Here is a 13,078-nt window from a genome sequence, read left to right as displayed (position 1 = left end):
TGGTTGAAATTGAATGCAAGAACAAAAATGTGAATGAAAGTTTAGGGGTTTGTGCGTTTGCTGAAAGACAATGTGGAGCTAGGTTTTAATTGAAAGGTGGGACCTAAACGTTTATTTTAAGATCTGGCCTTGGAAAGAGAAGAAAGAAGATTATTCATTAAAAATACATCACAGGCATATACATGACATACATAAAGCATCTTTATTCCTTCATACATAGCAAAGGATCCTTGTTCAGTCAAAAAACTCTTTTATTTCTAAATTCCTTTTTAAACTTAATTTGAATTACATGAAAAAATGCTTATGAACTCAAACTACTTTGCCAACCAGGCTCTAGTGTGCAAAGAGATATGATATTTTGAACGAGCTCTGAACACTAACTTGACTCTGCTCTTAGTAAAATTTCTATTGATTATGTGGAAGCAAATATAAGGAAGAAAATCCTCTCTCAGACATTTCTCAGGAGTTTTATTTCCTAATATAAAATCTGAGACATCCTCCACAATAATTTAATTTCTAGATAGTTCCTCTTTCTTTTTGTGTGATCTAATTTAACAGCCTGGTTATCCAAAAACTTAGGAGTCTATTCATCATAGGCACTGGGGACAAATGTGGGTTTTTTATTATGTCAGTCATACCAATAAATAGATGAATGTTATGGTCCTATTGCACTAAAATGAAGTATTTTCTTCCTTTCTCATTAAAGTGAAAGCACAGAAGTTGTATATCATGCCAAATTGAATTACTTACTAATTTCAAATGGAACATTTCATAATTGTGTCTTTGTGAGAAAAGTTAAAAAATTAAGGTTTGGATTAGCAGAGTTGCTGCTTTCAGTAACTCAGGTAGGCTTCCTCCTGTAAGCAGTTCCCTACCTAAGGGAATTCATTCATCTTTCTTTGGCTTCCCAAAGCATGTTCTAACCAGTGTGCTTTAGTGGTGGTGTCACTTTCTTTGGCCAACACCTTTCCACTTTGCTCAAACGAGCATTTGCTGAAGTAAGGACTGGAATCTGAGTGCCCTTCCTTCAGTCTGACAGTCACAACCAGAGGCTAGAAAATCACTGTTGTGCTCAAACTTCCTGTGAACTGTTCCATTAAAAATGGGAAAGCTGTAACAGCAGGTACTCAGGAAAAGCCACCCATCAGCAGGGTAGGATGGATGCTAGGGATGAAAAACTTTTAATCTTTACTCAGGTAGATGCATGTTTATGTAAGCAAAACTCATCTCTCTCTCCCCCTTCTATCCCCTTCTGGTACCCTTGCTCTGTGGGGTTTTTTTCCTGCACAAAACTGTTACAGAATTCATATTGAAGGTATGTAGTAACATTTAGACTGCATTTTGGGTCGAAAATATAGACACTGAAAAATACTCATCCAGTGTTGTGTATAAGCTGAAGAGGGCTGCAACAGTAGCTGGTTAGTATGAGCACTACTTGTTGCACAGGGACATGGTTGCAGGTGATCAAATTTATTAAACTTCTTTCTTTGATATGAAGAAATCATAGTTGTTCTGTCCCTTCTGTCTCCGTAAGAGATGAATATCCTGGTGTAGATAGCCAGAGCCAATGGAGCTCTGACAAATTTAGTTCAAAGAAAAGACAGAGCGTGAACAGGGAATCTGAAGAACAGGTTTTGCATTACAAACAAAAGAAAAGTTTATGATCACTCAACTAAAGTAATAGATTAAAAGAACCAAGACATTCCTAAAAATTGCTGTAGTGGTCAATGAAATATGTGATTAAAAAAATCTTTATTCTTCTCAGCTTTAAAGGTTGCTCCTGCAACTATATGGGGAAAAAAAAAATCAGCATTTTTTGTGCTTTCAAGATGAAGTTGCTGCCACTGTGTTCAGAACAGCTGGAAGTTTTCTTGTTACAAATGCGATCATGAGATCCTCTTGCCTGCAAAAGCATAACATCTACTGTGTTTGTTAATTTTCTGTAAGATACTTTTTACAAACTTACAAATAGGATGGATAAGGTGCCTGTTCTTAAACAAAGCACATCCTTAAGTAGAATTTAAGCACATACTTAAATGCGTGTTTGAGTGTTCTGTAGAACTACTCCTTTTTGTGTAATTTTAATCTTTTCTGTGTTAATGGTAAAGAAAGAGGAGAAAATACAGAAAATTTGAAGTTGACCAACTGATGCTTAAGTCATTCTTCCCTTTTGGGATTCGGTTATTTGTAGCTTCCGCAGAGCTACATTCTATAGCCCTAGAATATATTACGAACAGGTTTCCAATAAGTTCGTGAGAGTAAAGAAAATTGTCATTTCCTTGAAATACAGGAAAGCCTCTCATGTACTGCATAACTTGGTACTTCTCTTTTTTCTGTAACTTTGCATGTTGACAAGAATGAAAATAAACTGAAGCCCCAGGTGTAGGTAGACTGGTGCTACTACCCTTTTCTTACAGGAAGGTTGACTTGATTGATTAAATAAAGGTAGCCAGCGAGAGTATCCTTGAGCTGTGTTGGGCTGAGCAGTATATATGCCCCAATTCACTTGGCATTGTGTTGACTTGTGTGTCATTGTTCCCTTGCCATTGTCTATCCTGTAGAAATACCATAAAACTTCCATATTACATAGATAATAATTGTGACATTTCCTATTTTATAAGCAGTAGAGGAGTGTATCTTGTGAAGTTACAGAAATGGAAAAGGTCATCCAGTCAACTTTCCTAACAATGTAAAATCCGTCAATACAATGCATCTTTCAGTCCTTTGTCTGATTTAATTTTAAGTATTTAATATAATGTGGCTCTTATGACTTCCCATTGGAAACTAGCTCTAGTGCTTTGTGCATCTTACTAAAATGAAGCTTTTCCTTATATATAATCTAAATTTACCCTCTTTCAGCTTAAAGCCATTCCCCATTGTCCTGTCATTACATGCCTTTGTAAAAAGTCCCTCTCCAGCTTTCTTGTAGGCCCCCTTTAGGTACTGGAAGGCTGCTATAAGATCTCCTCCGATCCTTCTTTTCTCCAGCCTGAGCAACCCCAATTCTCCTAGCCTGTCTTCATAGAAAAGGTCCTCCAATCCTCTGATCATCTTCATGGCCTCCTCTGGACTTGCTTCAACAGCTCCATGTCCTTCTGATGTTGGGGGCCTCAGAACTGAATGCATTACTCCGAGTGGGGTCTCATGAGACTAGAGTAGAGGAGGAGAATCACCTCCCTTGACCAGGGTAGTGTGCCCTCCTCCCTTTCCTAAAGATATTGAAGTCTACCATTTCATGGTCACTGCCTCCAAAGCTGCCTTTGATCTCCACATTCCCCACCAGTCCCTCCTTGTTGGTGATAACAAGGTCCAGCATAGCACCTCTCCTTCTTGGCTCCTCTATCACTTGGAGATGGAAGTTATCATCAACACGTTCCAAGACCCTCATGGATTGCTTATGCCCTGCTGTGTGGCCCCTCCAACAGATATTGGGATGGTTGAAGTCTCCCATGAGTACCAGGCCTTGTGGAGATGAGGCTGCTCCTATCTGTCTATACAGGGCCTCATCTGCTTGGTCATCCAGCTTGGGCAGCCTGTAGCAGACCTGTCCCCGCCCTCCCTTTTAATCTTGACCTTGTACACTCTTGGTAAGCTCCTCTTCCATCCCCAGATGGACCTCCATGTAGCCTAGCTAGTCACTGACATAGTGGGCAACACCCCCTCCTCATGTCCCCCACCTGTCCTTCCTGAAAAGCCTGCATCCTTCCATTCTAACATTCCAGCCAAAGGAGCTATCCCACCACTTTTCCATGACACCAGCAAGATCATAGCCTTGCAGGCATTTTCATGTCTCTAACTCCTTGTGTTTATTCCCCTGCTGCATGTGTTTGCATGGAGGCATAAAAGTAAAAAAAATAAAATAAATACAGTACACATAAATTACTATAGTATATGGTATTTCTGTATTTTATAGAAAAAGCAGAAAACCCCCCAGTCTATCATGCATGAAATCACAGGTTTTCTGTGTCATTATAAAGAATCTTTCTTTGAATTAATCTGAAATATTCTAAGGAAAATTTCTGAATACAGGAACTGGAGGCAGAAAGAGTCAAACTGATGGAAGAAGTGACATCTAACAAGAGGAAAATGCAGGAGCTTGAAGATAATTTACTTTTCCGTCTAACCAGTACGGAGGGCTCTTTGGTTGAAGATGAGTCTTTGATAGAAGTCCTAAGAACCACTAAAACAACAGCAGAAGAGGTGAATTTTGTATGCACTGCAGATATTTTGTAATTGCAATTCAGAGCCACTATATAACATCTGGCTTCTTAATGAATAAATAGTAGAGACATTATCTTTTCATTTTTTTTTTCCCCCATAAAATGTTGTAAAATTAAACTGTTACTTGGATACTGCTTTATATTCCAGGCATATTTTGCAGGTGTAAGTTTGAATCAAATCCTATTGTGCTTGGTGTTTGAACACGTGAAGACATAATGTCTGTGGTGAAACACTGACAGAGGGAAGCAAAGCTTGACTAAAAATACCTTTGTAATCTTAATCAAGACATTTTCTTTTTGCTTGTGCAGTATAAATCAGAAGTGACATGACTTAATCTTCCTGGTCTTTTCCATTAATTTTAAGGTCAGTGAAAAATTAAGCATAGCAGCGGAGACAGAGGTGAAAATCAATACCGCACGTGAAGAGTATCGTCCTGTTGCTGGTCGTGGTAGCATCCTTTATTTCCTAATTGTGGAAATGAGCTTGGTTAATGTCATGTACCAAACATCCTTACGGCAGTTCCTTGGCATTTTTGATCTGTCAGTGGAAAGATCTCAGAAATCTCAGATCACAGCAAAAAGGGTAATATATATAATTGAGCATCTCTCCTATGAAGTCTTCAAGTACACAGTTCGAGGGTTGTATGAAAATCACCGATTCCTGTTTACATTGCTTCTGGCACTGAAAATTGATTTGCAGGCCAAGAAAATTTCATACACTGAGTTTGAGACATTGATCAAAGGTAATTTCTCTAAAAAGTGTTCTCGTTTGTGTATGTCTGTGAACTGCTAAATTCAGATTTTGCAGTGCTTGCACTACCAGTACATTGTATCTAGTGGAACTAATGTTTTTAACTGGTGAATGAGAGCGTATATAGCCCAAGAGGGAATAAAGAAACAAATTTTCCAAAATTAGATCAATATTGATAACATTATCAAAATAAGGCTTAGATTAAGGTATTTAACATTACACTGCAAAATGGAAAAAAGTGTCCATTGCTTCACAAAGAGAGACCCTATACTTTTTCTCCTGTCTACCTCTGTTTTGAGTTGCCACATACCTGTTTCTGTGAGCTTGGAGACAGTCAGCAAAATCTTTTTTGATGGCTGGTGAGCAAGCATGTGAATGCATGAGGATTCTGTACCACATTTAAGTGTCAGTATAAAAAAAAAAAGAAAAAGAAAAAACAGCAAATCTTTTACATGCTGTAAAACATTGCTATGTTGCATTGCCTTATGGCACCATGTATGTCACTACTCAGACGCAATGACGAAGAGTTTTACTAAAGTTTATAAAATTTGATGGGGATATAGACCCCACTGTCTCCAAGATACGATAAGTACAATTAGGTACCAAGATAAGTACAATCAGATACTTGTCACCCAAATATTTTAGTTTGCTGTGCAAATACCAAATTGATATTCAGCTGTAACTCAGCTGTGTTGGAGGTGCTAATGGGCATGATGCCGGAGTGGTGGTTGAGCTAAGAGGCTCTTGAAGAATGCACCATGTTGCCTTCTTATTCTCTCCTCTAGATGAGACTGGACTAACCATAGGTCCTTTCTGCATCTGGGCTGAAGAATTGGGTTTGAGTATCCTTTTAGGTAGGCAAGTTCTATTCCAACTCTACAGATGGTGAAAAAGCAGCACAAAAAATACTAGCTCTGGGAGGCAATGAGACCGGTTTCCCACTGGGTCATTGTTGAATGACTCTTCCATGCAAATTCTGGGTCTCCATGTCTGGGTTTACAAAGAATTCTATTTCCCAAATTGCAGAAATAAATATTTTTATTACTTGTTATTTTCCTGTTTAACAATGGTTGTTTTCCTCTATAATGCTTTCCACTTCCAGGAGGTGCAAGTTTGGATCTGAATTCTGTGGAACCAAAACCAAAAAGGTGGATTCTTGACATGACATGGCTCAATCTTGTGCAGTTATCTAGCTTGTACCCTTTTAATCAGCTTCTGATGCAAATCATAAGGAATGAGAAGGCTTGGAAAGCTTGGTTTGATGAAGAAGCACCTGAAAAGGCTGTTATTCCTGATGGGTATGAGAACTTACTGGATCAATTCCGTAAACTGCTCCTTGTTCGTAGCTGGTGCCCGGATCATACTGTTGCCCAAGTAAGATATACTTTTGTACAATGATTATGCCATGCGGCATATCCTGTAGAATTTCTAGTTCCAAAGTTCAGTTCTCTGAATTTGTTTTTATCTTAGTATTTCTTGCAGAGTGATCTATTTTGGAAAACAGATATTGAAATCCTTATAATAAATATATGTGAAAGAAATAATCATTTATTTAATTGCAATGAATTAGGGCATCGCAAACATGAAACAAGTTGTGTTTGAGCTGCAAGCATGCCATTCTTTTTGTGTGGCGCTTCTGGAGTGGAGTCATGAAACTTGCAAAACAGGAGCATTCTTCCAGTGAATCAGAAGATGCACCCCTATTCATTTTTTTTTTTACAGAAGTGGAAAGAGAACAGGTCACTTTGATGATAGGTGCACTAAAATAGCAGATAAAATGTTTACTTACCCTCCATGCTGAGGAAATAATAATTAAGAGTGTCTCATGGCAGATATGGTAAAAGAAACTGCAATAGACTAGCAGTTTTTCCACAGTCTGTGATATTTGTATTTTTCCTCTCTAGGTAGTCCTAAAAGAGGTATTGAACCTATGAGTATACTCTTTTCACTTTTTTGTCTTTAGCTACACTGGAAAGAAGTGATTCTGATTTCCTGCATATTTCAATTTCACATGTTACATGTTATGATATCATTTGTGTTATATTTAGGGACACAATGTTTTCATGGGCCTCTTTTTCAACAAGACCCCCCTCCATCCCTTTTCCTTTTCTTCTCTTTAGCTGGTAAGTAAGAGAGAAGTATGGGAGCTCCATATGCCCCAATTTAAACAGACAAAAATAATAAAGCTGCATGCTCATTTATCAGCACTTCTATTGTCTTGAACAAAAATCTCTGAGAAAGAACGTCTCTGAACAGTGGTTTAAAAAACTATAATTACTTCAATTTTTGAGGAAAGAGGGGATCCTTTTTGTTGGCATCTTCTTTGTCTCTTCTTTCCCTGATGTGTTTCCCTGAGTGTTACAAAATTTTGCCTCTCTTCACTAGGGCAGAAATTACGCTTAATAGTGGATGATTGAGATATTTTTTTCTGGAATTGGCATCTTTCTCAGTCGACTTTGTTCCTGAGTGTTTCTGTCCATAATACATGCCTCAGAATCTCTTCTAGTAGTTTACACAGTTGGAAAATCATGTCAGTCAAAAAAGCATTTCATACACCTGGATAGCTTTAGAAGTCCTTTTAGAAAATATCTGTGAAAAGAGGACAATAGAAGCATAGGGAAGCTTTGACCTTTAAGGATAAAGTATGAGCTGTGTTTATGTTTTGTAGAAATAGATATTCAGTGTAAGAGACTTGAATTGGATAACCACTGGACAGGAGAATTTGTTTGAAGTTCCAACATATATATGGAAGGCTGTAACTGGGTCAGATGAAAGATCTGTCTAATCTGCTATGCTGTAGAGACAGTGTCAATAATACATGCTTAGAGATGCTGAGAATGGGGCTGGTATAGAGAAGCTCTTTTGTTTGGCTATCCACCAAGCTTTAGCAGTCAGTAATTTAAGGGCAATGTCTGAGCTGTCCTCAGAGCTGTCTGTTGATCTATTCTGCATGGATTTCTTTAGTTCTTTAAAAAAAAAATACATTTAGCATCCTCTAGCAGCAATGTTCACAGGATGGCTGTTGTGTGAGCAGAATTCTCTTTTCTTTGTTTGAAGTTTGCTATCTGAGAATTTCAGTGGTTGCCTCCTGTGGACTGTAACTTTTGTTACACCAAAGTTGAAAATGAAAGTTTAGAAAGTTGTTGCCTTGCAGTGCAGGTATTGGTAAATTTCACATCAGTGATTAATGCTAAATAATAATAAAAAAAAATTAAAAGTGTATCTTGATGGTAGCTTGTCTTGTGGGGTTTTTTTTTAGGCTCGATACTACATTGCAGAATCTCTAGGAGAGAAATATGCAGAAGGATTTATTCTTGATATGGAAGCAATGTGGACAGAGAGTGACTGCCGAACACCTTTGACATGCTTTTTATCAGTGGGGTCTGACCCCACAGAAAATATAGAACGTCTTGCAAAATCAAAGGTATCACCCTAAACTGAGTTTGCTAGAACTGATAAAGACGCTTAAAACCATCCTTTGAACTAGAAATAGCATTTCCACATTTTATATAAGCTCAAATTATTATATTTATGTTCATACCAGTGTTTTCTGGAAGTTAACTTTGGACCAGCAGCCAAAATGCGTTTACTGAGGAAATGGAAATGTTACATTCTTGCTTTTCTGAATTGTTTGATTCCAATGAGCCTTCTGTCTTTATCCAGTAGACTATGATAGTCCATTACTTAGTGAAAGTACTTAGCTATAAAACAAAACATTACTTACGGTTTGCACCGTAGGAGCTGACAGTAATAACGATTACAGGAAGATACAGGAAAAAATCATAATTTTTGGTGACAAGAGAAATTAATTTGGAGACCCTATTGTTCAATCGGTTCACTTGATGGAGTCGTTCAATATATCTTACAGCACAGCATCACTTTAAAGCATTCTGTGCTTTATGTTTTATGGTTCACAATGTAGATGCAAGTATAATTTTCTGACGAAGAAGTTATTCACAGTAGATCTCCATGAATTTTACTCCCTGTTAGAATGCATCTTCATTTAGAGGTGCAGGATTTTGGTACCCACTAAATAAGACCTACTTGCAAAAGTGGGGAGCACCCACAAATCTCTAGTTTCTGAATTAGAAAGTTTAGATGCTCGTTCTCTTTGAAAACCAGGACACTCATTTTATTTGTCTGACTGTGATAAAGGGTGCTTAAATTATGATCTAACTCTTACTTGAGTGTTTAAACTTAAGATCTAAAGTCTGAAGTTGATGTGATCCTTGTCCCCAAAAACTGTGCAGCCAGATCACCAGCCAGTATACAGACATAAGGAGGGAGAAGGATGGTTGTTGGCTGAGCAGGATTTTTAGGTTTATTAGAAGCAATGCATTGGAAGAAGAATTTTATTCCTATTCACAAAATATTCTATTGCCTTTTCCTAAGATAGGAGAGACATTTTGATTCCATAAAAGATTTGAAGTTAACGGCAAAAATATTTGTACCTTTGAAATGGGAAATATTTTTAGTCCCTTTCCAAGTCCAAGCAAACACATTAGGTGGCTGTGATTGGATTCCTGTTTTCATGGCCTATGGTATGAATACAAATGGAGTGTCAGATTTGTGATGATAATTCTTCAACATAATGTATCCTGTGAAATGGCCTTCTAGATAGGTACTTACCCTGTCTCCAGTAGGAGTTAGTCTCTGTAATCAATAAACAGGGGGAGTGGCTCTTTCTGAAAGCAATTCATAAGCACATGATTGAAACTTATCTCTGACTTGCATCGAGGAGTTCAGTGTTTCTGTTCCATTGACTGTATAAGAACATTAACGTCCTAATAAAGTAACTTGAAGTCAGCTGGTCACTTAGAGTCACGCATGCAAGGAGTGGAACAAAATGTTCTCCCATTCTGCAAATCTTAATTAAGACCTTAAGCCTATCTGGAGATATTCTGGTAGGTAGAAAGTGCTCTGTAATTGTGACTGTTAAAAGACAACAGTTTTTGCTGTCATTCTCAATGTATATTGTAGTGGGAAGTTTTAATTTGTTTTCATGCTTTTAGGAAACACAGAATAATAGAAGGCAAGTTTGCAAACAAGCTGAAGGGATTGCCTTGTTTGTTCACAAATGGTTTATGAACAAGGCAACGTCAGCTAGACTGTCATAACCTGAAGTTGAACTTCAACTTCACCTGTAAATGTAAAGTGTAATGTTTAACTGTAAAGTTCTTGTCTGATATCTTCAAGTAAAGATCTTGCCACACATTGTAGAGAAATCTTTCTAATTTACAAAAGCCATCCAGATTCTGCAAATCAAACCTCAAAGAAAGATCTTTTTAAAGTAAAATTGTGGGACTAAAGGAGCACTTCAGTAGTTCTCTAGCTTTTGAAAAATGTATCTAGAAATAATTTACAGTTTTCAGAAACATTTGCAGGAGGGCTTTGTGTTTGTTTGGCTAGCTTGTCAAAAAGTTGTGTTTAGTTCCTGTCTATATCTGGCCTTTCTCCACTTTTCTCCAGAATAAACCTTTGCCTTGACAGATTAGCTGCATCAAGGATCTTACCTTGGTATATGTATGATTCTGTACCTCCAAAATATCTTATTTATTGTTGGTTTGGTTTTTTGGTTGGTTGGGGTTTTTTGCTTCTTAGTGATAGAAAACTCCCAAAAGACATGCTGGGCCTATTTTTCAGTGATTTGCCTTTTACAGGCATTATTTATAGTCTTAAAATGGATTGTCAGTACTGATGGTACCTCTAAGTATGACATTAACATTATAAATCAATTATCTGCAGTTGTAAATGTTTAAATTTGTAACCAGCATTTATTTTTGAGTCTAAAATTTAGTCATTCAGATGGCTTCCTCCAAACTAAATGGAAACAATATCTGTGACTACCAAGCTATATAACCTTATTTGTAGACCAAGCAAGCTTTATCTTAAAACTAGTTGCCCCCTTTACTTTCACTTGAAGAAGTGAAAATGTAACTTTCTGAATTAAAATGAAGTTCATTATGCCTAACACTTTGACTTCATTAAAAACAGATATTTTTATTATTGTAGAGATAGTTTCTTCTTTCAGGGAGTGATGCACAGAACCTTCAACAGTACTGTCAGGGCCACTGCAGTGACTAAAATAATAGTATTTTCATCTTGATAGCAATGGGTTAAGATAACACAGATATATTGGTATGACTCACTACTGAGAGAAGCATTCTGTATGCAGGCATTTTGATAGAGTTCTTTCAGAAGGAGTAAAATGAGGACAATCCATAGTGAAAAATATTTTTTCCTTGTCTTGATGTTTCTAGAACCTTTAATGATTGTGCATTTGAGAGGTAACATTGCTGAGAAGAGCAAATTATGAGCAGATGCTTTGTTAGAGAATAACGTACCAGCTGAATATTTATGTACTCTGAAGGGGTAGTCATAGTCTTTGACTTATGGGAGTACTAGCTGTACTCAGATACATCTTAGGGAAGATACGGTCTTTGCTCCTCCAGCACAATGCCAGCTTCACAGGCTATTTAGCTTTGCTTTTTTTTAGCTGCAATTTCAGGCTTTAGTGACCTGAGAGCAGGATTTAACCACTTTCTTATATTTGGTATTGTCTTCTCCTTAACTCTTTTGCCAGGATGTAGAGGAATATATACGGCAGCTGTATTTATACAATTCAGTAAAATCAGGTCATGGCCTGTTCTTTGACCCTAAGGCCAAATGACCCAGCACAGCTTGTGTCCATTTTCTTTTTCTCCTGCAAAAGTAGGGCAGCCCATCCACTTCTTATTCGTTTCACAGTGAGAGAGTCCTAGTAGCAGGAAAACTTAAGATTAACCTTTGTAGTTCTCAGCCAGCTCAAGATAGGCCCAGACCGAGAAGTTTTTATGCAGCTCATCGCTAACAGCATGAGGGATACTCAGCTGTAGGTCTTGGTCACGAAACTGTCCATGAAACTAAGTCTTTTCATCAATTCCCTTGCCCTCAACATGTATGTAGGAAATATACTTAGCTGGGTTTAGTAATTCTGGTAGGAGTTAGGCAGCCAACCTAAGCCAGAGGACCACTTACTTAACAAGAACAACTGTATTAAGAACAATAAGTAAGAGGGCGTCCGTCTGCACATTACTTCATTACTTACTGGCTGTCTGGTCTGATCACAATCTAGTCAGCTTATCTTTTTCAGATCCCCTTGTGAGATCTTGTATCATCTGAACAACTGTCTGTCTTATCACATGGGCTCTGGAGGGAAGACTCCATAAATTTCCAGAATTCTAGTATTTGCATTTATGAGCTCTTCTGTCTCTTCCAAATCCAGAAAACTAACAGCTAGAAAACCAGCTAGAGCTAGTAGATTACCATCATAATTCTAAAGAACTATACTAAAAATAAACTCTCTTTTTTCCTTCCAGAATGTTCCCTGTCATGCCATTTCAATGGGTCAGGGCCAGGAAGTCCATGCAAGGCGTCTGTTAAATCAGTGCATGCAAGATGGAGGATGGCTCCTTCTACAGAATTGCCACCTTGGCTTGGAGTTTCTTAGTGAATTAACGGACACCATCACAACAACAGAAACTATGAATGAACATTTCAGGACCTGGATCACTACAGAGGCTCACCCAGAGTTTCCTATTAATCTTTTACAGTCCTCTATCAAATATACTAATGAACCTCCTCAAGGTAGGAAAACATTCTAGTTTAGGGGCTTGCTACCCTCTCACACCCATCTTCCCTCTCATCACCATTCTCTGTTGTTTCGTTAGCTAAATACAGCACTGTATAAACCAGTCTTGTGCTGTGTACAGCATGGCTCTTTTGGGGAGAAAATGGATATTTGTTTTTGTAGCAGAAATTGAGAGATCCTCATGGCCATCCTCTGGACTTGCTCCAACAGCTCCATGTCCTTCTTATGTTGAGGACACCAGAACTGGACACAATACTCCAAGTGAGGTCTCATGAGAGCAGAGTAGAGGGGCAGGATCACCTCCTTTGACCTGCTGGTCATGCTGCTTTTGATGCAGCCCAGGATACAGTTGGTTTCTGGGCTGCAAGCGCACACTGAAGCTGGGTCATGTTGAGCTTCTCGTCAACCAATGCCCCCAAGTCCTTCTCCACAGGAGTGCTCTGAACCTCTTCTCCTGTAGCTGTGCCTGGGATTGCC

The 13,078-nt window shown here is 38.1% G+C and overlaps 1 protein-coding gene across 1 annotated transcript in view; it reads left to right on the top strand.

Moving 5' to 3' along the window:
- The window catches only part of LOC104411748 (dynein heavy chain 5, axonemal-like), a gene marked incomplete at its 3' end in the record, with an annotated part of 119,776 nt that extends 107,179 nt beyond the window's left edge, over window positions 1–12,597 (top strand). Inside the window, exons 65-69 of the mRNA XM_010022239.1 lie at window positions 4,030–4,200; window positions 4,585–4,963; window positions 6,074–6,345; window positions 8,231–8,395; window positions 12,330–12,597. Coding sequence (XP_010020541.1) covers window positions 4,030–4,200; window positions 4,585–4,963; window positions 6,074–6,345; window positions 8,231–8,395; window positions 12,330–12,597 — 1,255 coding nt within the window. The remainder of the gene's footprint in view (window positions 1–4,029; window positions 4,201–4,584; window positions 4,964–6,073; window positions 6,346–8,230; window positions 8,396–12,329) is intronic.
- Window positions 12,598–13,078: the final 481 nt, after the last annotated feature.

This window comes from Nestor notabilis, unplaced genomic scaffold, assembly GCF_000696875.1.
Source record: "Nestor notabilis isolate BGI_N333 unplaced genomic scaffold, ASM69687v1 scaffold7659, whole genome shotgun sequence".
In the NCBI taxonomy this organism is placed as follows: domain Eukaryota; kingdom Metazoa; phylum Chordata; class Aves; order Psittaciformes; family Psittacidae; genus Nestor; species Nestor notabilis.
Note: the sequence above shows the minus strand (reverse complement) of the source record. Positions and strands in the feature narration are given on the sequence as shown.